This window comes from Mastacembelus armatus, chromosome 23, assembly GCF_900324485.2.
Source record: "Mastacembelus armatus chromosome 23, fMasArm1.2, whole genome shotgun sequence".
NCBI lineage: Eukaryota > Metazoa > Chordata > Actinopteri > Synbranchiformes > Mastacembelidae > Mastacembelus > Mastacembelus armatus.
In genome coordinates this window covers 11,731,782-11,754,973 of record NC_046655.1, presented here as the reverse complement: position 1 = coordinate 11,754,973, position 23,192 = coordinate 11,731,782, and the positions used below count along the sequence as shown (strand labels likewise).

At 39.3% G+C, this 23,192-nt stretch overlaps 2 protein-coding genes across 5 annotated transcripts; both read left to right on the top strand.

Moving 5' to 3' along the window:
- Window positions 1–890: 890 nt before the first annotated feature.
- On the top strand, window positions 891–16,581 carry pacsin2 (protein kinase C and casein kinase substrate in neurons 2). 3 transcript variants are annotated; one of them, XM_026326483.1, is made up of 12 exons: window positions 895–1,041; window positions 1,449–1,485; window positions 7,788–7,879; window positions 8,045–8,201; window positions 8,311–8,546; window positions 9,846–10,001; window positions 10,172–10,347; window positions 10,437–10,557; window positions 10,854–10,984; window positions 13,393–13,527; window positions 14,543–14,724; window positions 14,841–16,581. In XM_026326483.1, the coding sequence occupies exons 3-12, from the start codon at window positions 7,823–7,825 to the stop codon at window positions 14,951–14,953; spliced, it is 1,464 nt and encodes a 487-aa protein (XP_026182268.1). In that variant the 5' UTR covers window positions 895–1,041; window positions 1,449–1,485; window positions 7,788–7,822; the 3' UTR covers window positions 14,954–16,581. The 3 variants fall into 3 exon arrangements, with proteins under 3 accessions (XP_026182267.1, XP_026182269.1, XP_026182268.1); XM_026326482.1 differs by lacking the exon at window positions 1,449–1,485 and having other exon boundaries at window positions 891–1,041; XM_026326484.1 differs by lacking the exons at window positions 1,449–1,485; window positions 13,393–13,527 and having other exon boundaries at window positions 891–1,041.
- Window positions 16,582–17,036: 455 nt separating this feature from the next.
- arfgap3 (ADP-ribosylation factor GTPase activating protein 3) lies at window positions 17,037–21,550 on the top strand. 2 transcript variants are annotated; one of them, XM_026327164.1, is made up of 16 exons: window positions 17,037–17,204; window positions 17,763–17,881; window positions 18,176–18,248; window positions 18,361–18,492; window positions 18,686–18,766; window positions 18,868–18,949; window positions 19,073–19,132; window positions 19,228–19,271; window positions 19,400–19,551; window positions 19,739–19,870; window positions 19,964–20,086; window positions 20,191–20,343; window positions 20,508–20,634; window positions 20,861–20,948; window positions 21,168–21,292; window positions 21,392–21,550. In XM_026327164.1, the coding sequence occupies exons 1-16, from the start codon at window positions 17,136–17,138 to the stop codon at window positions 21,407–21,409; spliced, it is 1,578 nt and encodes a 525-aa protein (XP_026182949.1). In that variant the 5' UTR covers window positions 17,037–17,135; the 3' UTR covers window positions 21,410–21,550. The 2 variants fall into 2 exon arrangements, with proteins under 2 accessions (XP_026182949.1, XP_026182950.1); XM_026327165.1 differs by lacking the exon at window positions 19,073–19,132.
- Window positions 21,551–23,192: the final 1,642 nt, after the last annotated feature.

The following is a 23,192-nucleotide window of genomic DNA, read 5'->3' as shown; positions in this document are numbered from 1 at the left end:
TCATATAAACAACCTCTGTACATATGAAATTGGTTCCTCTACATTGATATTTTTTAAACCTTGGCTGAAGCTCAGGTACATGGGCAAACGAGGTAACTAGTTGAAGAGAAATAAAACTATTGGCACATGTTGCTGACGACCCCTGGATATCCCCCAAGGGCCCCTACAGGTCCCCCGACCTAATACTGGGTACCATTAAGTTAGATTAAGTAACCAAAAAAAGTTTTCAGGGGATGTGACGTCAGACAGGCGCGCCTCTCTACAGTTTACGTGAAGCTATTCAGCCTTAAATATCACAAAATCCCAAGGCAGACCATTTCAAAATAAGGGTCTGGCACTTGCTGTGCAGGTCAACCTGTGGGCATCGTTCTTTAATAACAGTAACCGATGTTTCTCCAGCAGTCTTTACCTAATTAACATACTACTCCCTGTTTGGTTTGGTGTGATTGTGGCGGTATATTTAGGTTATTCATCACCTTTTATTATAATCAAATAAAATAATTTAACCGACGAATATTACCAGACAATTGCCATTTAAATCTACTTGCATTTAAGAATAATAGCTATATGGTATATTTATATAATAGTTATGTACATATGCAATCAGTTACAAGTGAAAGCCAAATTTTAACTTCTGAGTGTAATGCAGAATAGTGTTTTGTAAACCCATGGGGGCTGGGCACCTTCAGGTACATGACACATGAATAAAAATACTACATCATTCATTCATATCATAGGGCATTTATGAAGTAATTCTATGTGTAATGCTCTAGAAATATTAAGTAGCAGATATATACAGCTCAGCTGACTTTCCACTACTTTCTATCACAGACGCACTAATCGTCTTATTTTGAAAATCTTGAGCGGATGTTTAGATGTGCCGGAGCGTTAGCTAATTAACTGACGGTTGTGTTCAGTCACTCGGTCGATGGTGCCGCTGCCGAGCAGAAAAACGGGTGAAATACTTTGTAAACTGGATCCAGAGAGCGGAATTATTCTTCATTTAATAATAAACTCACAAGAGGAATAAAACAGTTCGAGGTGAGCTTACACAGACACTTTTGTTTTGAACATTTGAACTTTTAACTAGCTAGAGGCTAACGTTAGAGCTACGGGCTAACGTTAAAGTTGAGGTACTTCCCGAATGGAGGAAGTTGGTACCTTTGTAGTCACTAAAACTTAAAATTATCAATGAAGTAAAAGTTATAGTAACGGCAACGCTTTGGGTATTTAACCTGGGTAACAAAATGTAAAACTGGGCATTCTGCCATAACACGGTTGCGGTGAGTCGTGTATGTGAGGGCATTAAAAGTCCAGAGACTTATGCTAACACAGTTTGTTTAACTAAGATAATGCGCTGTAATTAATGTCGGACTGTAAGTTACGTTGTTTTGAATCAGGTTACTTATATATAAGTTGCGTTAAAACCTTTTCCTCCTGCTGCCTAGTTTTTGCATGGATATGAAGAAGGGCGGGGCAGGTTCCGTAAGTAAAGATCACCTCCTGCTACATGTCACATCAACGTTACATTATTATTTTACAACGTTTTAGTTTCGACTCCTGTACTGTGCATTCAACCCGGTTTGTATTTACAGAGAGCGATGTTCAGTGTGTTATTAAACCCAGTGCTTCTAATGTTTTTGTGTTGTACAGAAAGCTCGTTGTCAACACGAGGTGTTTAATCATGGAAGAGAGAACCTGGCTGGTCCGATGGGGGTGACAGAGATATTGCAGTGAATCAGTGGAAGCTAGCAGTCGTCACAGTCATGCAGCTGGGCTTTTTCGACATGTGGAGTTGTTTTGTGTCATTGTGGTTGTGTTTTTAGTAGAGTTGTCAGGGTAAAGCAGTAGTGAAAGCCCCGTTAGTTCCTTTTTTCTTGGGAGGGCATGTGAACTGACTGGGAGCTGAGCTAAAGTTAGAACAGCAATTCCAATTTAGGCTAAAGGCACTGTTCTCCATTTCGAGGGATCTTTGTTGCAGTATTTTTCAAGAGCACACATAAAGTAGTAAAAGGGATGTTAGAATTACATGTGATTTATGGTATTAGTATGAGTGAACATGAACTACTCCCATCCAAGGGTCAGAGAAAGCCAAATGACTTTTTTTTTTTTTACATTCTAAGTTAGTTGCAGGTTTCTGCTTCTCAGTTTTATGTTACTGTAAATATCTTTTGGTTTTGGAACTATATCGATTCCGATTTTTTAAAAATCTGTTGTTGTAAACTGAATATATTATTGGAGTATTGTTTGGATGAGGTGTGACTTTGTTGAAGGGACTTTGGGCTTTAATAAATTGTGATTTTAATTTACAGATCTTTTATAGACTAAATGAGGAAATGACTCATACTCATAGGCCTTATGGTTACTAGAATATACAGTGAAGGAACCCCAGTTTATATTACCTCATTTAAAGGTCTCCTGTGATTTCTGTCTTTGTGGTGAATTTGCTACAATGACTACATTCATTCATAGCATTTTCTTCAGCATTAAATACATTATGAGACACTGCTCGCTCTGCGTGCAGGACAAGGGTTTCCACAGGAAAAACTGAGTGTTTGCCTGCTGGTGATGTCAGGATCTCCCCTTCCCTGTCATGTACTACCAAATTTCCCTCCATTATGTTCCTCTCCATGTCACTGGCATGTCCAGTGGAAAATTCCTGAAACTGTGGAACAAATGCCATTGTTTTTCCCTGCCCGTGGAGCAAAGGGTTTTTGAGCAGGTGGTCTTATTCTCAGGTATTTTCAAGCTGTTTAATTATAGTTTGAAGCTCTGTCTGTGGTCTTGATAAAGGCTGGATATATTGAAGTTTGTAGTGGAAATATTCCACATTTTAAAGGCCAGCAGTACCGTACAGCTGCTGAACTCATGTGAGGAAGGAGGGCAGAGGTGACTGACTGACAGGGAAAGAAAATCAAGGTCAGGGCCTGAGATTGCCATGGAAACTTCTGACCTTCAATCTTCAAACAACAATAGAGAAAGAAGCAAAGGAATGATTGTATTTTTTTCTCTCATAGCCCAGTTGGGATTTAACAATGTCGTGCTGTGAAACCACAATATTGTAGGGATAGATCAGCTCAGCTGCGCTCCGTGCTGTCGAGGTTTTGCTTGTGTTTTATGCAACAAAAGAAGTTGCACAAAATGCACAGGTCAGAAAAGAAATATTTATGTTATTAAGACTTTTGCAGAGTAGTGTATTATCAGTATTATTGTTATGTAATTGTATCCACTTCCCTCAGTCTCAATTATAATCTGAAGATATTGTTTAACACCATTTTAAGCAAAAATTCCCAGGTTCTCTAATATGGGGATTTGCAAGTTTCTTTGTTCATATCATTGGAATCAAAATGTTTTTTTAGACCAGATGATAATCAGTTAATTGCAGATCGATCAGTAAGGGAAAACAAATCCTTATATTTGAGAAACTGAACCCAGGAAATGTTTAGTCTTTCTCCTTGAGCAATTGGTTCATTGATTAACTGACTGTCAGAATAGCTGCCCATTGGTTTTCTGTCAGTCAGCTGATTGAATAGGCAACTACCTGGCTCAACTTTAATGGTCAGTATACACTGGTGGCTAATGATTTTGATTTATTTATTTATTTATTTTTGGATTTATTTATTTGTTTGTTTATTTATTTGTTAATTTAAAAAAAAAAATTTAAACCACGGTTTCTTTCTTGAACCATGAAAACAGCTGGACAGAAGGAAATAAAGATCACATTTAAAACCCTGGCAAAGTAAGTCATGCCTTCTCGTTTAGACTAAACATGCAAGCTGTGGGTTCTTGTTTACATTGACAATCAAGTAAACAAGCCCGGGAGGTCTCAATATTTAGCAGGAAATGAAATATGACACAGCAACCCTCAGGAAAACTCCACGTTTCCCCTTTCCAGCTGTTAGTAATTCTGCTAGAGACAGAATGAATGGAGATTGTGTGACACTGACATAAACTGTCCATGGTATACTCTGTTCACAAGAGTTTGGTCTGAAGCACCAGGCCTGGTTCACTGCTAAAATTTAAACGTGAGGTGGGAATCAGGGAAAATAGCTGTCGTGTTATAAACACAGTCCTCCCTATGAGTCAAATGTGTTTAAAAGGTAAGATATGAAGTCTGTACACTCAGGCTGGTCTGCTGGCAAACTGTTTCTCACCCACTAACATAAACACACACAGCTTTGGGACAGGCATGCATGTGCCTGTCAGCTGTGTATGCACCTACCTCTGGGGTGTGTGTCCTGTTTTTTTCTGCTTTTCGGCTCCATTCATGACACCCAGAGCACTCTTGAGAATTATAGACATAGATGAATAGACACATTGCTGGTGATTTATGGGGAAAGAATATGGTTTTGTTCATGAGGGTGTGTTTTATCCTGTCGTCTTTTCTTTTGATTATATCTTCTTCATATGAGCTCACTGGAATCTCGTGTCTGTTACTTAGACATGACTCAGGTCTCCTCCTTTCCAGCAGCATAGTACAGTGAACCTTATGTGCTTTTTATAACACACATGGTCATTTCTGCTTTTGCTCTCTGTCTGCATTTCCTCCCCCCTACAGCTGCCTGCTGGTTTCTCTGACTCATCATTCACAAATCAACAAGCTAACCCTCCATCTTCTTTAAACAGCAAAGCTGCTCTCATCTGTGCAAGTCAGGATACAAATACGTGTGTTTGTAAAATGGGTTACATGAGTAGTGACAATTTCAGTACTTGCTGAACTTGCCAAGATGCAGTTTAGACATACTAGTACTCAGGAATGCATTTCTTCACTTGTATCTTGAGGCTGTTGTCACCAACCAAATTCCAATATGCCCAGTTCATTTACTTATCAGCTGTTAGAGGATATCATTGTTGTTTGATTATGAAACCTCTAAGCCTGTAACCTAAGAACCCTGATTCAGTCAAGTTTCTGCAGCTAAAGCTATGGAGTTACTGGCAAGAAAGACTGTCTTATGTGTTTTACATACATATCATATTTGTCATTTCATATATAAATAAAGGCAGATAACAATTAGTCCATCCCTCATTGTCTACATGTTCTCCTCATCCCCATGTGCTTTTTTGCTTGTGTGTACCGCGCAGAGTGACTGATTGAGTGGATTTCAGACCTTGGTTTAGTCATCAGTGTGGTTTACTGTTCTGGGTCAAGCCAAATTCAATTGTTTAACATAGTCCTTTATGTCCTGCAGAGCCAAGAGTGTGCAGACGTTTGTTCCTGTTTGCTGTTGATTACATCAGACCTGGGAAAGAGCTTTTGCGATGAAAGAATTCCCAACACATTGTTTGTGTTTAAAATTTTTTTTGGCTGTGCAAGGTCGTTTTCCCTGGCCTGTTTTAATTTTAAATCTAGCCGGCCTTTAGAATCACCTGATTAGAAAACCATTTGTGTGTCCAAGGACAAAACAACATTGATATAGAGCTGACTGATGTGTCATTATAATTCAACAATTTAATGATATTGTTTTAAATGTTTTGGTAGTTTGGGTTGATGACTGAATATTTAGTTTAATGTGACCTTTTTCACAAAATGTTGGCATGTATAAATATCTCCTAAAACCGCCAACACTCATACATGTAGTGTTAATGATATTAAGGTATTGGATTTTGTCAATCTCAGCCCTTCGTACATTTGTGCATCAAAAGAGGAACATGTTTATTACGTAAGTTGCCAGTGGTCTACACACAGAGCGTTTCCTCATTATACAGCTGTGGTCATTTTGTCAGCAGAGGTTTCTGTGTTTGTTGCCATGTTTAGATATTTGCAGCTTGTTTCATGTGTCCCTGTGTGTGTTGTGCTACAGCAGTAATTGGTAAATGCAGAATATGGGTAGCTGGAACAAAAGGGTGACACTGATCTGAATAATTAGTATATATAATATTTGGAACCGATAGACTTTTCATTTTGTCTGCTCTGTTATCAAAGTAATTCAGTAATTGTTTTAACTCTAAACATTACAAAACATCCAGTGTAATTTTACCATTAGCACAGATTTTGTTAAAATAGTATTATTTGATGCATAAGAGAGCTACATATGCAGCTGTGTCCCATCATGGCTATCATTCATCAGGAAGTTAAAATTAAACATCTGGTTTTCGCTGAAAGTAGTGATAGACAACATCTGTTAGTGTGTTTGCTGCTCTGTATGCATGTGTGTTTAGCTGTATGACTGACCTGATTGTAAATTACAAACACAGTTAAAGGGAGGATTGTTCATTTGCATAGTCAGCTAAGAATGTCCACAATGCTGTCCTGTGTCCACGTCCTGCCCTGGAGGGCACGGTCCACTGACCACTGAGCAACAACCTTCATCCCTCATCCTTCGCTGTCTCGCTCAACTGAAAGAGGCCCTGTTCGCACTTGGCACTTAAATGTGACTTGTGTGATCTGATTACCAGTGAACAGCTCTGAATTAGGAATGGGTCTTTTGTTATTATTCTTTAAATGAGTGTCACTGAGTATCTGAACAGTCTAAAAAGTAGCACAGAGGTAAGCGAGTCATAGAGAAGGAAAGACACAGGTCGTTGCTACTGAATAACTTTTTGTTTTCAATTATTTATTTGGTTTACGTTTAATGAACACTAGTAGTGGATGCAGTTGTCTCAGAGATGCAGGTGAGGGTGAGCTGGGAGGTGGTGATAGGGAATCATTTGCATGCTGATGTTAGGTGTCAGCCACAGTCTGTCCTAGTTGGATGTAACCAGGATCTGAATATATTTGGTTACAAGTTCTGAACTTTAGAGAGAGGAGAGGCACCAGACTGATGGAGACGGGATGAGAGGAACGGCAGCATGAGAGAGTGAGGCGGAAGAGTGGTGGAGAGGAATGGGGGGATGAATAAAGAGAGACTGTTCAAGGGCCTGTTGAGTTTGAAATGATGGACATGGAGAGAGAAGAAGGGGTAAGAAAGTAACAGAGGACTGTCTGTCGACCCAGTCTGAAGGAAACGGAAGCAGCCTGCTGTGTGCTTCTTGAGTTTCTTTTTCTTTCTTTATGTCAGAATCGCACACACATACACACACATATAGTTCAGCTGAGACTGTGTGCTGCCAGCAACCACTGTGGTTTGCGTTTGTTGTGTGTTGATGGTAGTGAGGTCAGAGAAAAGGCTGAAAACACCACCTGCTGCCCAGATTATCAAACCATAATACACACACATCCACTCCCTTCCCCCTCCATTTTACTCTGTATCACTCTTCTAAACTATTTTGTTTTTACTCACAGTATTCTTATCTTAGTCTAATCCATAGCTGTAGTCACTGAGGAATGTCGTAACACAGTGATGCTATTGTCTTTCAGGTGTTCATAGCACATGTAGAGACAGCGTGCAGCAAAAATGAGTTTTCCTTTCTCTTCGTACATATTTACTACCGCCGCTTTCTCATGAGCTTCTCATGTTGTTTGAGCAGAACTTTTTCAAAGTTTAGGTAATGCAACTTAATGTTTATTTGTGCTATATCTATTCATGCCTATTATGTATTTTTATTTGATCATTTTGTATTTCATTTGAAATTATATATATATATTTTTTCAAATGTACTATAAAAAATGATCAGTATCATACAGCCCTGTGAAAGATGCAATTATAAGGAGTAGCATTTTGTAGACATATTGTTTTTTTAAAGTTAGTAAATTATTAAAATTGTAGATGATTTAGACATTACTCAATGAAAACTAAAACAATATAGTATTACTAATACTTTTATAGTCTGTTTTATAAAAAAATGTAGATGTTTTTTGTGATTTTTTTTTATTTATTTTTTTTTATGTATGTGTGTGTTTTGTCTAGGCCCTACACACTGAGTGTAACTTAGGGCAGCAACAATGTCGGGCTCTTACGATGACTCCATGATCGATGTCTCCAGCGACAGCTTCTGGGAGGTGAGACGCATCAAATCCTTTTCCACTACCTGCTCTTTCATCCATAGTCACAGTGCCTTCTGTTTTTGTTTGTGCAAACTGTGCAGTGTGCAGACATATTTACACCTCAGAACAACTGTTGAAATAAGTAGAGTAAAGCCATAAAATTATCTTTTCCATTCTCAGATTGGTAACTACAAGCGAACAGTGAAACGGGTAGACGATGGAAATCGGCTCTGTAATGATCTCATGAATTGCCTTCATGAGCGGGCGCGTATTGAAAAGGCCTATGCACAGCAGCTCACAGAATGGGGCAAGCGCTGGCGGCAACTCATAGAAAAAGGTCAGTACACACACACGCATATAATATATATACACACACAAATACATGCTTCTGAATCAGATCAATTTTTCTACATGCCCTCAGAACATGACTTTCATGTTTGCCTCAGGTCCTCAGTATGGTACATTGGAGCGGGCGTGGTCTGCTCTGTGCACAGAGGCAGAGAAGGTGAGTGACCTCCACATGGAAGTGAAAGCAGCACTGATGGGAGAAGACTATGAGAAGCTGAAGAACTGGCAGAGAGACTCCTTTCACAAACAGATGATCGGCGGCTTTAAAGAAACTAAGGAGGCAGAGGATGGGTTCCGCAAGGCTCAGAAACCCTGGGCCAAGAAACTTAAAGAGGTTAGAGTTACAGGCTTCTAATGAACTCATAGAGTACTTAAATAGTATAATGTGTAGTTTAGTAGTAGCATGTAGTAGATAATTTTAAACTATAAGCATCTAAGAAATTACCACATCATTTTGATTACAGCTATGACTATCATTTTTACCCTTCAGTTCACATGATTACATATTACTGACGCACTATTGTTTTCCCATTGAGACTAGCTGCGTACTAAACAAGAGAGCACAAGCTGATGATTGCATCCTTTTAGTGCTGATCTTCAAGGTGAAGCCAAACATTAGCTGCAGTTTGCTGAGGTGGCAGCTAGTTATCCTGTAGGTCTTTGATTGTCAGTAGAAGGGAAGGAAACAGTGAAGTTTGCAGGGAAACTGGCACCTCCTGGTTCAAAGGCAGGTCACTGTATTTCCTACTACTGTTTTCATTTTGGCAGCCTGTATATGTGGCAGTACTCATATTCCTCTCTGTTTTTGTTCATGCATATATAAAAAAGTATGCACATGCAAGTATTTGTGTGTCAAAGGCACTGAATGTTTTGCAACTTCCAGGCTCCTTTTCACCATTTCCCCTGTGTATGTCAGTGGGTGGTGACATTCAGGCCTTGCTGTTGAGCAGGGACAGAACAGTACAGTTTTGTAGCCAGAGTCATTTATTGATTGACTCGTCAGTGGTGGAAGGCAGGGAGGAAATGAGGCTAATTAACTGATCTAGAGAACAGATGACACGAATGACGTGGGCAGCATGTCAATAATAGACATATTTATGTAGAACTGGATACCATATTTGATTAATTGCCCTGAGACTTTATTGGACTGCCATTCTGTTTTGCGCTCACAAATAGAGGAATATGTAACTGCCTGTTACATCAAACTAGACAGCAGGACAGGCTGCTGTATTCTAAGTGCTGTCCACTTATGACCACATGATTTGCTGAGTTGGGACATGGCTGCTCTGGCCCTGGCCCAGGTTACTCTGGACACTGCCCAAGGCACTCTGCAAATAGAACCAGGTTGGATGGTGTTACTTCCTCAACACTTATCTGTTGGAATTTAAATGGAAACAAAGTGAGGAGTGGTTGAATCCTCTTGTCATAAATGCATCATGTATAAAAGATGTCGTCCATAAGTGTTTCCACACTTATGGAAATTTAGGATGAGGTTCGGTATAAGGTATATTTTTTACAAAGATAACATGAATGTAGTAAGCTTTTGCATTACATTCTTTATTCTGCACATTATGGGCTGGTGGTGTTTCGTCTGTTTTAGCTTATTACTGTTGATGATGATTGGATTCCCCAGGTTGAGACAATGAAGAAATCTTACCATTCTGCCTGCAAAGAAGAGAAGTTGGCAACCAGCAGGGAGACAACCAGCAAACTGGAGAGCAACAACAACCCTGAAGCTCAGAAGAAGCTTCAGGAAAAGGTGGAGAAGTGTCAGCAGGAGGTGCAGAAGGTAAAGCTTCCACTACAAAAGGATGGTGCGAGTAATAAAATGCTTTTCCTTTCCCATCCTTTATCATATGTGTGTCAGAGCTGGCCAAGATCTAATTCTAGGTATATATGGTAGAAATTTCTAATGAGAATATGGATTCATGTTCTAATCTTATTCTTGCTTTTTTCCAGACGAAGGAACGCTATGAGAAATCACTTGAAGAGCTCAACAAGTTGACCCCTCAATACATGGAGAATATGGAACAGGTGTTTGAGCAATGGCAGCAATTTGAAGACAAACGCATTCGCTTTTTCAGGGAGCTGTTGCTGGAGGTTAAGCAGCACCTCGACCTCTCAGCCAATCACAGGTAACATATAGGGCGTTGTTCAGAACATGCCAGCTGAAGATTTCACAAATTATATAAAAAATGTGTTTCTTGTGCTGTATTGTTTGTAGATTCCAGGAACTCTACCACACCCTGGAAGACACAGTCTCTGCTACTGATGCTGAAGAAGACCTGAAATGGTTCCGGTCCAATCACGGACCTGGCATGCCAATGAACTGGCCCCAGTTTGAGGTACTGCAGTGTAGATTTAGATAAACAAAAGGATGCAATCTGTACATAGTTGTCTTTCATTTTATCAGGCTTAAACTGTACTTTACAAACACATCTACATTTACAAGGTCAAAATCCTTAGTCAGTGTCACAGCCTGAGAAATTGTAACCTAACGTTCAAAAACTCTTCTCAGGCATGTATAGCATGAGAGAGTAAGTTCTTCCTATCTGTGAAGGCATGTTCTAAACCACGGTCAACCACTCTGTTGGCACAGCTGTAGGTGTAATAATTTACCGATTCTCTTTCTGTCTACCAGGAATGGTCCGTAGACCTGAACCGAACCCTCAGCAGACGAGAAAAGAAGAAACCCTCAGAGGGCGTCACACTGACCGGCATCAATCAAACTGGGTCAGACCAGCCTGTTCAGCCTGCCAAGACCAGCAGCAGGTAGATATCTGATCACTCACTGGTTTGCCTTTTCTGTCCATAACAAATACACACACAGAAAACTGAACATCTGTTCTTACTGTGCACAAACACAATCTACACACCCCTGTTAATTCAAACTTCCCACATCTGATGTAATCCAGCACACTCTGCTCCTCTGAAGGAACGCTTGTAAAACGTTGCATAAGGGAAGCTCCGGGAGTGACGTCTAGTTCTTCTCATGGCAACAGTAAACATTTTGCTGCAGTTTCTTGGGAAAGAAGTCATCCCCACGACACCAGAGTGTGCTGGCACATAGCTGAAAGCATGCCACAAGTCATGTGGATATATTTCCAGACACCAGGAGGTTCACAGCATTAATATTGGTATTGAAGAGTTTTAAGAAAGCTGGATTAGTGCTGTTAGTCTGACAATTCTGATTAACAAAAAAAATCAAAGATATTTTTCTATAATTGAGCACAATTGTGCATCATGTGGCTAGGGATTTGTTTTTAGTCCATCAGAATGAAGAACAACAGTATATAATTCACTAACTTGCTGGAGAGTTAAGCAAAATGACTAGAAAAAAGCCTGTTTGTCAGTGCAGTATTTTTAATATTTATAATTATTGATTTAGGTTTCTAATGATCTAATGGTGTATAATAGAATTAGACTGTCAGTACTTAGAGCCACTTTATGTTTGATTGGCAGTTTTTAATAACATAATGTAAGGGTCCTAAGTCGAGATGAGATGTTATTTGTCCCTGCAGAGAAATTTGTCTGGGGTGCTGTGGCAACAGCATCAAGAACATAACAGTGGACAGCTGATTAAATACCTTTCCTCCACCCACTGTTAATGTGAAAAACACATCAGAGATTAATTTGCAAAGATGTGAGCTTTTATGTGTGTTAGTTTTATTTTGATATACATTCTAGGAATTAATATTTGGCTGTGATTTTCCTGTCTCATGTTTGGGCCTTAACGCTTCACATTCCTTTGCAGCTTGGTAATGAGGTTTCCTTAATTTAATGTGCAAACACCTGCTGTTTGCTCGTATCCAGAGGTCGGTAGGAAATGGTGTGTATGCAGAAACCATGAGAGCATTGAAGGAGTGTGTAGAGGAGTCAACAGAGGGAATGTCAGGCACGGAAAGCATGTGACCTCTGAACTTGGAAAAGTTGATTGCTAGGCTCATCCCTCAAGCACAGCGCATTGTTATCCTTTCATTTCCGACATGTGAGAGTAAACAGAGTAGTGGGTTTCCATCTGAATGTGGTGATATATGATGTGACAAGTATCATTGCTATATCTGTTTCCGTTGAATATTATTTTTAGTGATATGCTTTTTTTTTTTTTGGTACATATTCCAGTTTTTAAATGCACAAATTGAAGATTCACATAAATGGAAGCCTGTCTTCTGTATGTGTATGCACTGTGGTGGAAAAGGTGATTTGGATTCAGATGTTTGATGATTTCTATAATCACAGAGTTCAGCCTGAAGGTCAAGACAAATTTCACAGTAATGGTTGGACAATTATCTTGATTATAGTTTTTTTTTTTTTTTTTCCCCCGCATCAGAAGATAAGACCTTCTTCTCACTAACCTTTATTGGTAGAACCTGGTTTCAGTAGGATAATACATTTCTTTGAATACTTTGGAGTTAGAGCGTTAAGTTTGTTTGTTGTCCTGAAACCACCCAAAGTTGCATGGCATGACTATTCAAACAAAGGCGTTCACATTTCTCCACTTCACACTCAAGGACCATCTGATAGCTACTGCTGTTCATGGTCCAGTAATTCTGTAAACAGGGTGTAGAAATCCTGTGTTTCCTCTGATACAGGTCTAGTGCAAATTTTGTTCCTTGATGCAGAAAGTGACAATGGGAGGAAGTGAACTGCCTTTATGTGAGTTTATCAGAAAGATTTTGCACCTTGTAACCCCAGAGCTGACAAAGGTGTGTGATGGGCCTTCATAATGATTTTATAGGATCATATTAATTATGAGGCGCAAAAGCCTGTGGGTTGAAGTGGAAATATTCAAGTAGAACATATGGAAAGTTACTGTCATGGTGTCTTTTCATTGTTTTGTCTTCCAACAATAACATGTATTATTACATAGCAATATAATAATCACTGCCTCATCTATATTTATAACAACTTCACAATTAACTGTTTGCCATCATCTGTGTTTGCTAAGCTACAGTTACTTTGTTGTGAGTTGTTCAGTGAATGGCCAGTAGAACATTTAAACTCATATGTTGTGTCATCAATTCATATATATCTGTTGCATCACTATATATTCCTGTTCTCATAGCTCAGAATGTCAAACAGAGCCATGCTCAGACCGTGTCCACGACAGGTCTGTCTCAGTGAGTATTTCTGTGTGTTCGTGTCAACAACCCATCTCTCACTGTGTCCCATGTTGTCAGCCTGACTGTTCCCAGTAAAACAGCACCAGTGGGCTCAAACCCCTTTGAGGAGGATGAGGATGAGGAAGACGAAATGGCCACGGAGCAGCAGACCACAGTCAACCACAACAGTGTGAATAAAGAGGAAATTAAAACGTTGGTGAACAGGCGAAAACATTCTGCCCACCTTTCTTTTTCTGTCTTTGCTCCACGGATCACTATTTATGCCTCATCTCCTGCCATGACTTTGTCTTAGTTACTTGCTGCCTTCGTCTGTGTATATCTCTCTCTCTCTCTCTCTCTCCTGAAGGTGGCAGGCTGTTGTTGCTCTGCATGGTTGCTGGGATGCATTGCACACAAAGCCAATGTGTGTCTGTCCTTCACTCCTAACATTGCCATGTCTTGTAGAACATTACATGTCATGCGCATGGAGGCGCATGTGTCTGCAGTGATAAATCAAAAACTGTATGTTTGTTTTACAGTCAGATCTGCTTTTTTGTTGGTGTAAATTAACTTACATATTTCTTTATTGGCAGAAAAAGATAAAGTAAACCACTGTCAGCAGTAGATTTGCACCTGTGACCAGATCTGACTGTAAATTGTGTGTATGCTTTGTTGTGTTTTTCAACCTTGGTCTCCATCAGAGCTGAGTTCTCTGTGGTGTTTAGGTGGCTCCCTCTGTTGGCCGTTAAGGTTAAACTTCAATCATGTATTCACAACAATGATTTGCTTGTTACTGTATTTTTCATGTGCCTTTTGATATGTCCATGTAATGTTTTGTTGCATAGCCTTAACTTAGCATCATGTGCACTTTCACTTGAAGCTTATGGTCTTAAAGTGGCACCAAAGTGACCTTAAATAATTTATTATAGTGCCTGAACCAAACACTTGCTTTGTACCATTGATGCCATACAAACACGTTTCCCACTTATTCAGAACTGAAAGTTGGATGTCTTGACGATAAGTCACAAAGCTGCCAATGGATTAGAAGAAAACATTTGGGCTTTTTTTGTGTTTTGACTGTACCTGGTGTTGTATTTATTTTTCTGGCTTTTCTGTTTTTGACTCTTTTTCTGCTTTTGCCTAGCATGCTGGGTTGCCCGTCAATGTGTACAGCCCTGACATAAGCATGAAAAAACATTTCCTAAGTGGCTGTTTTTTGTCTATCTAGTGCTAGCAGTGTGGAGAAGACTCCAGACTGGTCAGATGACGACACAGGTGGTAATCCTTTTTCTGCCAACGGTGATGGGAATCCATTTGAAGATGAATCCTCTTCTCCGGTTGTATCTGTACCAGTTAGAGCCCTTTATGACTATGAAGGACAGGAGCAGGATGAGCTCAGCTTCAAAGCAGGTACATAGCAGGATGGTGGAGGAGGGACAGACCCAAAAGATACAGGTCTGTCAGGTGCCATTCAGTTTTAGAAATACGTTTATTAATCCCTTCTTTCTTTTTTTTTTTTTTTTTAGGAGATGAATTTACCAAAATTGGTGAGGAAGATGATCAGGGTTGGTGCAAAGGTCGGCTCAAAGACGGACAAGCAGGTCTCTATCCTGCTAATTATGTAGAAGACATCCAGTAAATGAATGATCACAGATGAAATAAATGTGAAGAAAGAAGGAAGTGAGGTGTGTGAAATGACAGTGTAGCTGAAAACAATAAAGACCGGCCTTCTTATTATTTTTTTATCCCTTTTCTCCCTGGTAATGAAGACTGAACAGGAGCAGGAGAAGGACCTCTTGATTTATTGTTGCTTTGACCTTCATAAAAACTAAGTACTAAGTTGGAAAAAAACCACAAGTTACCAGGTGGGGAAGATCACAAAAAAAAAATTTCTGTCAGTGTAAGATATGTTACTTAGAATCCCATTTAAACTGTTACAAAAAGGTTAGCTTTTCAAGAATATATTACATAAGAATCAGTGAACTTTATTTGTGAATTTATACATTGTTGAAAACACTGGGATGACAGTCTGACAGATCATCTTGTGATGCAAGCCATCATATGGATTAATTAAGATGACCCATTTTATAAGGATTATCCATTTCTGCCTGTTCGAATTTAGTCAACAAATATTTTGAACAAAACGGTGTCAGATTTAACTTGATTTACATTAGTGCTTATGTTATTCTGTCAATCCTTTCAGGGATTTGTTCTTCCATTTAGTTAATAAAACTGTTCTGGTTATTTTGTGATTAATACCAGTCGAGACTTATCAAAGTCTCATTTAATTCACAGTGGGTAAGTTTCTTCTAGTCACTGCAATTGAATGTAAATTCACTGATTGTATTTTCTTGCATAGTGATTCTTCACTTTTCCAGTGTTGCGTTTTTGCAACCGCTGACTCACATATAGCATGAACTGTCCTGGACCCTCATACATCTCTCTACGTTGATTGTAGATTGTAATACTATATGGGTTTTTATACAACACTGAAATATTTTCACAATGGTTTATCTTGAATCTTTATTTTTTAGTTCTCTCACTTGTCAAATATAAAGTTATGGGAGAGTATTTTATTGTCATTTGAAAATATATAACACATTATAGCAATAAACCCACAGCCAAGTATAGTATTGCATATGTGCATGTAAATAGCCTAGTTTGAACATAGAGCAAATTAAGCATCGAGATCAGCTGTCAAATATGTAGCTGGAAACTGATGATTGTTAATTTATGCCACAAGTGCTTTTTGTTCTACTCTTGTTACAATGCTGTGACTGAGAATCACTTTGTACATTAATTGAATGTTAAATGGAAAAATATCCCTTGAATCAGTTATCTTATTTGTAAATATTTTTTTTTTTTTCCCTTCACAGAGGCCCTTAGTCATTGAGATTATCAGCTAATTCTAGGAATAATTATTTTTCTCTTATGACATGAATGAATATACCCGATTTCATAATCTCCATATACATTTTGATCAAGTATTCTGTTGACCTTCATTTTTCAGAGATGAACTGCAGACTTTTATGTTGTGCAAGCCGATAGTAAATTAATTATTTCATAAATTGATGAAATAAGAAAAAATTGATGCCTTTAACGGCAGCACAGCAGGAACATGATTTCTGTTGTCCTCTAATAATAGCAAGAAAGGAGATGATTCACTATGTTTTCAGGGCATGCTGTTGCTAACACTCAACAACAGCTGTACTTGCACAGTAAAGTTGGTAAATGTTGTCCCACAACCTAATAAAAGAGTTTATTGGGAAAAAATTTCTTGAGTGCTGATATTTCTCATGTTTGTTTGATTTCACTTATGTCAGGATGTCTAGTTGACCTACAATTAGTTTGAATTGAGTGTGTGATTCTTAAAAAGTCTTGAATATATTTATGTATCTGACAGAACATATATGGTAATAGTAGTGTTTTGAGTTTTTTACTGTTGTATATACATTTTACTGGTGAGTTTTGTGTATTTTAAAGGCTCATGTTGAAATAGGCATTGTAAATAAGCCCAGGCTGTAAATGCTTCGTTATGTCATATACATGGACCTATCCAAATGTGAAATGTACATAAATATATAAACGAAAGAAATACTCTTTCCACACTGTTTAAAAGACGGCTGGAGAGACAGATGGACAAGGAAACGACATTACCCAGAAGCCCTTCCTACAATAACATAACCACGGGTCAGTTTTAGCCAATCAGCGCCCGACTCTGACGTTCTCCTACTGACGTGTCGTGTTCGGTTGTTATTGAGGAAAAACCGCTGTTTTCATGACACTTCTTTAACCACCAGGTGTTACCAACAGTCGGAACCATGTCGGAGCCCAGCAAACATGACATTTCTGCTATTTTTAAGCGACTTCGAGCCATTCCTACCAATAAGGTGAGACTTTTCTCAACCACAGGCATTCGACTCTTCAGGAAGTCGGCTGAACTAAATATCTGACACGTCGCACTTTGAGAGGCGCCGAGGCTAGCTCTGTTTTACCCGCTTCTTTTAACAGTTATCCGATAACAACCGTGTTGAAAATCACTCGGGTGTGTTGAAACGCGTTATTTGTGGTTTAGTTTCATTTGGGAGAGACTAAAACTTGTGAACTGTACCCAGACGTAACGTTAGCCAGGTGGCTGGAAGCCTAGCTAGCTACCCACAGTTTGACAGCTGGGACTAGCCCTGTTTGTTTAGGCTTGAACTCAGTTTGCTTTAAACTTCCTCTATGCTTCCGGCCCACTTTTAAAAAAATGTATGACAGTAGTGAACACGACGATTGAATGGTAATCACAAATAAAACTGGTATGTCAGGAAGGGTTCATTTCAACAGCTGTTTGCATCAGCGACTTCCACGTAGCCGATATTGATTTTAGGCTTATGATCTTGACATATGAGTGAGCTCATTTAAAGCTTCATTGTGATGTGTCAGCTTTCCTCCCTGTCTCTTAGGTTTGCTTTGACTGTGCAGCGAAGAACCCCAGTTGGGCCAGTATCACCTATGGTGTATTCCTGTGCATAGACTGCTCTGGGACTCACAGGTCTCTGGGGGTGCATCTGAGCTTTATCAGGTAATTCTGGGTTTATTCATATATGGCACACAAATAGTTACTGACCGCTTCCTAATGAAAACATTTTGTGCCAAATATGAACCATACGGAACAGAACAAACACAAAAGAGAACGGTTGGTGGTGGAGAGTTTCACTGGAGTCCAGTGCTCGCTGAGCTTTATCTTTGTTAGAACTTAGGGAAAATGAGTTTCAGGATTTTGAACCATCTGCCGACAAACCTTAACTTCTTGTCATATAATTCATAACAATAATCTAGTGATGAGGACACAAAAACATTCCTTTTTGTGTCATAGGTCTACTGAGCTGGATTTTAATTGGTCTTGGTTCCAGCTTAGATGTATGCAAGTGGGAGGCAATGCCAGTGCGGTGAGTAGTTAAGTGCACGAGCAACAGATTGTAATCCCAGACTTATGTGACACCCACTTGATTTAACTTGATGACTACTGTTTGCTTCTCCGTGTCTGGTTTGATCGTCCAGATTGCATTTTTTAATCAACATGGGTGCACAGCCAGTGCTGCCAATACCAAGTACAACAGCCGGGCTGCTCAGCTGTACAGGGAGAAGATAAAGACTTTAGCCACACAAGCCACCAGACGTTATGGCACTGAGGTAATGAGACATGTTGGTTTACTGTGCAAATACACTTGACTCTTGCTCCACACAGTGAAAGAAATCTGGAGCCGAGAAATAAAGCATACTGTGGCTTCCAGTGTAATGTGTCTTCGTTTATCACACTTTCCTAAAAATATGTCTTGAATTGCACAGAAATTTAAATCCGTTTTGCTGCTCTTCCGCTCCACAGTTATGGCTTGACAGTCAGGCCCCTCTCTCTCCAACATCACCAGATGACAAACAGGTGGATTTCTTCAGTCTGCATTCACAGGTAAAGGCATGTGCTTGCTTTGCCCAGTTGTGTGTTTATCTGTGTATGTGTTTGTTTTCGTGGGTTGTTAATTTCACCATGTGTGTCTCCTTCATGCGCAGACGGGTCCTGAAAATCTGAATGTGGCCAAATCGAGTCTCAGCTCTCAGCCTTTAACTCCAGATAAAGAGGGAGATAAAAATGGTAGGCACTGTTTCTCCTCAGCAATGTAACATAGAGAAAGTCTACAAAATTCAAACATGCACTATTTGTATTTAACCCAGTACTATTTATATGGTTCCTCATATATACATACAATGATCCCAGGTAATGCAGAGGAAGGTCCAAGTGTGGAAATGCTGAGTGTTTCTCCAAAAGCAAATCCAGGTTGATTTATATTCTTCATGTTTAGGATTCTTATTTTTGTATCAAATTTGCTGAGCTGTGAAAAATGTAACTTTATTGTTCTTCAATCTTTCCAGAGCCGTCCACTCTTCTCAAAAAGAAGCCAGTTGCCAAGAAAACAGTATGTACAAAGCAGTATTTAAAAGTGGACTTACTGTAATCTATTGTGTATTTGTGATTGGACAGAATGAGCATGGGTGGTGCATTCAAGGTCCAATTTGTAAATCTGTAAAATGTGTGGAATTGCAGTTGGCTTCTAAGAAGGGTGGACTGGGGGCTCAGAAGGTTAGCAGCCAGAGTTTCTCAGAGCTGGAGAAAAAAGCTCAAGCTGCCGACAAGCTCCGAGAGAAAGAAGACAGCGTTGTAAGCACCAAGAAGAATATTCAGCCTGAGGAATCCATGTGTGTACCTATATTTTTTATATGTGTTTATTCACACTCCTGTATGCTGTCATTTTTTAGTGGTCATGTATTTACTCATAAAGTTTCCAACAGAAACCTAGTTATTACAAGACCCAGATGCTGCTTTTAATTCACCTGCTTCTGTCACCTGCTGTTTTTCATTTGTCTACCTTCTTCCTCCTCTCAGTGCTCCATCTCTGCGGCTGGCGTATAAAGATCTAGAGCAGCAGAGGAAACTAGAGGAGCAGAAGCTGAAGGGATTAGACGGGAAGAAGAAGGAGCAAGCCGAGAGACTGGGCATGGGTCTAGGCATCAGGAGGTAGGGCGGTGTGATTGTAAAGAGAAATACTAGTGATCCTTCAGAATTAGTTCCTTCCTCTCACTATTGCTCTGTGTCTGCTCTTCTCTGTAGTGGAGTTTCTCACTCTGTGACAACAGACATGCACATCATCCAGCAGGAAAATCCACTGGGGGGCAAGACCACAAAAGGACGACGGTTCACTGAGGATGACGATGATGAAGGGTTCAGCTCCAGGTCAGATGAAGACAGAAAATCTACCTTTTACAGAGTTGTTGATGATGAGAGCTCAATTAAAATCTTTTGTTCACCTGACATTATTCTGACTTGCTTTTGTTTAGGCTCTTGTCCCGGTTCGAGGATCAAACGGAAACCTCAGATAGTTTCTCTTCACGGTGGGGTGATGGAAGTGATAGTGGGGGCTGGATGAAGGAGAGCAAGAAACCAGAGCCGGACATCTACCTGTCCTCTGCTATATCTCGACTAGATGAGAGGTAGGATATTGTGTGTTCTGACCTGTTGTCATCACTGTAAAGTTCAGTTTGCCCTGAACAATTTACTGTTGTTGTTTGATAGTATCCAAATCAATGTGTGATTGCACATTATCCAGTTATTGTTCATCTGTCTTAGCTTTTCATTTTGAATTATTTGTTATCAGGCCCACATCCAGAAGAAAACCAGAATCAGTACCAGTCTTGGACACAGGAGAAGCTCGGAAAAAGTTTGGAAATGATGTCAAAGCCATCTCTTCGGATATGTACTTTGGAAAACATGACAACTCTGAAGTACATAATCACCACATGCATCCTACCCTAACATTATATTAAATAGTTAATATGTACTGTGAGTAAAACTGTACTCACATGGACATTTGAAGGGTACTGCCCTGTAGAAGTTGATATTATGGAGTAGAATCTTTCTTGAAAATGTGTTGTTGTAGTTTTTCTTTATGGAAGTCTGTGTGCTAAAACATAAAAACATATTTATGTGTTCTGCACTTTTTCTCTTCAGTATGAGGCCAAAACCAGACTGGAAAGACTTTCTGGAAATGCCTCTATAAGCTCAGCAGACCTTTTTGACGATCCAAAGAAACAGACCAGTAAGACACTACTGCACCATTGTTGCCTTTGCCAAAACAACTGAGTATATCACTTACTTAGTATTTAAACTTGTGTTATTGATACATACACCATTGTAACTGTATGTGTATGTATGTAGTATGATCCCAGCCCCTACATTATTACTGTAAATAGGGCTGCATGTTCTTCTGATTTCATTCACTAAACGTTATATAACTCGGACGTCTGTTTGTTCACAGCCAGTTCTTACCGTCTGACCAACGTACTGCCCAGTGCTCCTGACATGTCCCAGCTCAAGCTTGGGGTGCGCTCAGTCGCGGGGAAACTCTCCGTTATGGCCAGTGGGGTAGTTAACTCAATTCAGGTTGGTAACACTTATTATAAGCCAACATATGTCTACATTTTGCTCAAATCCATTTTCTTAAAAATGTGGTTGTCTTTTTTTGTTTGTTTGTTCTTTCAGGACCACTACAGTTCTTGAGTCATAATGTGTGTCGTCTTGAACTCGTCCCTAGTCGTTTTTGAATACCAGAGTTAGACCATGTTCCCACTGAGTGGTGTTTCCATAACCTGGTGAGAGGAGAACAAAGATCAGTGAGTGATCTGGGCAAATCTGCTCTGTGACACATCAAAATTTACCCCAGAACTAGCCTCCATACATCTATAACTAGTTTTTTATTAGACAACATATATAGAGTGGTTGTTAGAATCAAGATGACTGAAGCACAATGTTTGTTCCTGTGCAGGCGTTTGAAGGGAGAGTTCTGTGTACAGTATAGTCATGAAGAATATTCAGTTTGCAGTATATTACTTAATTTGCTTTGAGGTTTGGGGGTTTTATTATTTAGAAATACTGTATGTAGCAGTCTGAAGATTTCTCATGTTATGAAGGAGGGATTTCTTTTTTGATTCCTTTAGCTCAAAACCTAAGCAGCAGATGCAATTCAGTCGTAAGTACACAACTGGTTAAAACACGCTTGTACTGATCAGGCACTTCTTGGTGACACATCTTATTCTTTACGTCTTACACATTCCCACAGATTTGAAAGTGTCCTTTCCGTCCCCAAAGTGCACTTACGTCTACTCTTCCACAGACAAGACCAAATGCTGACAACCAGATCTTGGGGGACCAGACAAATATTTTTAATTTTAATTTGAGGATTGTGCTTATATTGTTTCCCGACAAGAGTTAGATGAGAAGACTGATAGCACTCTTATATCTTTCCAGATAAAATGTAGCTGCAACGAGAAGCTGCGTAGCTTAGCATAACAAATCCAACTACTAGTACTTCTAAAACTCACTTGAAGTTGAATCTTCTCATCTAAATGTTGGAAAGAAAGCAAATAAGTTCATTTCTCAAAATACTCTGAAAGATTTAATAACAAACAATGAAGCAATCAGCTTAATATCACTACAGTCCTGTTTGATGTGTGTCAGTTACAACATGTGTAAACTATTTTTTCCTGTTCATTCCCTTGTAGACCCCATTCAACAAAAATGAACAATCCCTTTAAGTCTTTCAGTTTGTATTTGTTGCTGTTGCTGATTTTTGGATTTGGCATTTATCCATTTATGGCTTTGAAAACTCCAGTTAGTGCTTTAGCATTTAGCCAGCATTTGCCATGATGCTTAAAATGCTACTTCAAATACTTTATTGTGCAGATTTAAGGGACTGGTGTTTTTTAAGGCCTGAGCAGGCACAGGGGGATTATATTACTGAGCAGTTTCTGTGCTGTTGATGCTCCTCAGGAGTTTGATTTGACTAGAGGGCAAAGTGAAAATTATACATCTGTCATTGACCAAATATTTTACTGCATCACTATATGCCTTAGTCCAAAGAACTCTGCGTAACATGCCCCCATATTGCAATATTGTGGAGTCACCAAGTTACCTTTTTGCACATAATTTGTTAGAAATTGCACATGGCAGCTTTTGCTTGAATGTACTTTGTATTGTAATTGAATCTCTAAGTTGACGATGTGTCCATGTTAGACTTAAGTTGTTGTTAATCTTTGTAAGATTGTCATATGCTGTTGAATGTTCAATGTTATTTAGAAGAATAGCAGCTTGTGTAATTTGCATGGGCCTTGTAGTTATTCAAACATAATGTCACATCCTCACATCTGGAATATAAGACAGCATGTTACTGCTGCGATCAATCCGATGAATATTAATTAGTGAACTGTTAAATCATAACTGTATGGTAGGCTATGAACTGCTACATACACAGTTGTATAGAGCTTTGTGTTACCATTTATAGAAA

Bases quoted from the DNA above. Each gene is read 5' to 3' on its own strand.
- arfgap3 (XM_026327164.1), top strand. From the start codon at position 17,136: ATGTCGGAGCCCAGCAAACATGACATTTCTGCTATTTTTAAGCGACTT. The intron at 19,871-19,963 runs GTAGGGCGGTGT...TCTTCTCTGTAG, and splicing joins ATGGGTCTAGGCATCAGGAG to TGGAGTTTCTCACTCTGTGA. The intron at 20,635-20,860 runs GTACATAATCAC...TTTTCTCTTCAG, and splicing joins GAAAACATGACAACTCTGAA to TATGAGGCCAAAACCAGACT.
- pacsin2 (XM_026326482.1), top strand. From the start codon at position 7,823: ATGTCGGGCTCTTACGATGACTCCATGATCGATGTCTCCAGCGACAGC. The intron at 10,348-10,436 runs GTAACATATAGG...TATTGTTTGTAG, and splicing joins GACCTCTCAGCCAATCACAG to ATTCCAGGAACTCTACCACA. The intron at 13,528-14,542 runs GTTGGTGAACAG...TTGTCTATCTAG, and splicing joins AATAAAGAGGAAATTAAAAC to TGCTAGCAGTGTGGAGAAGA.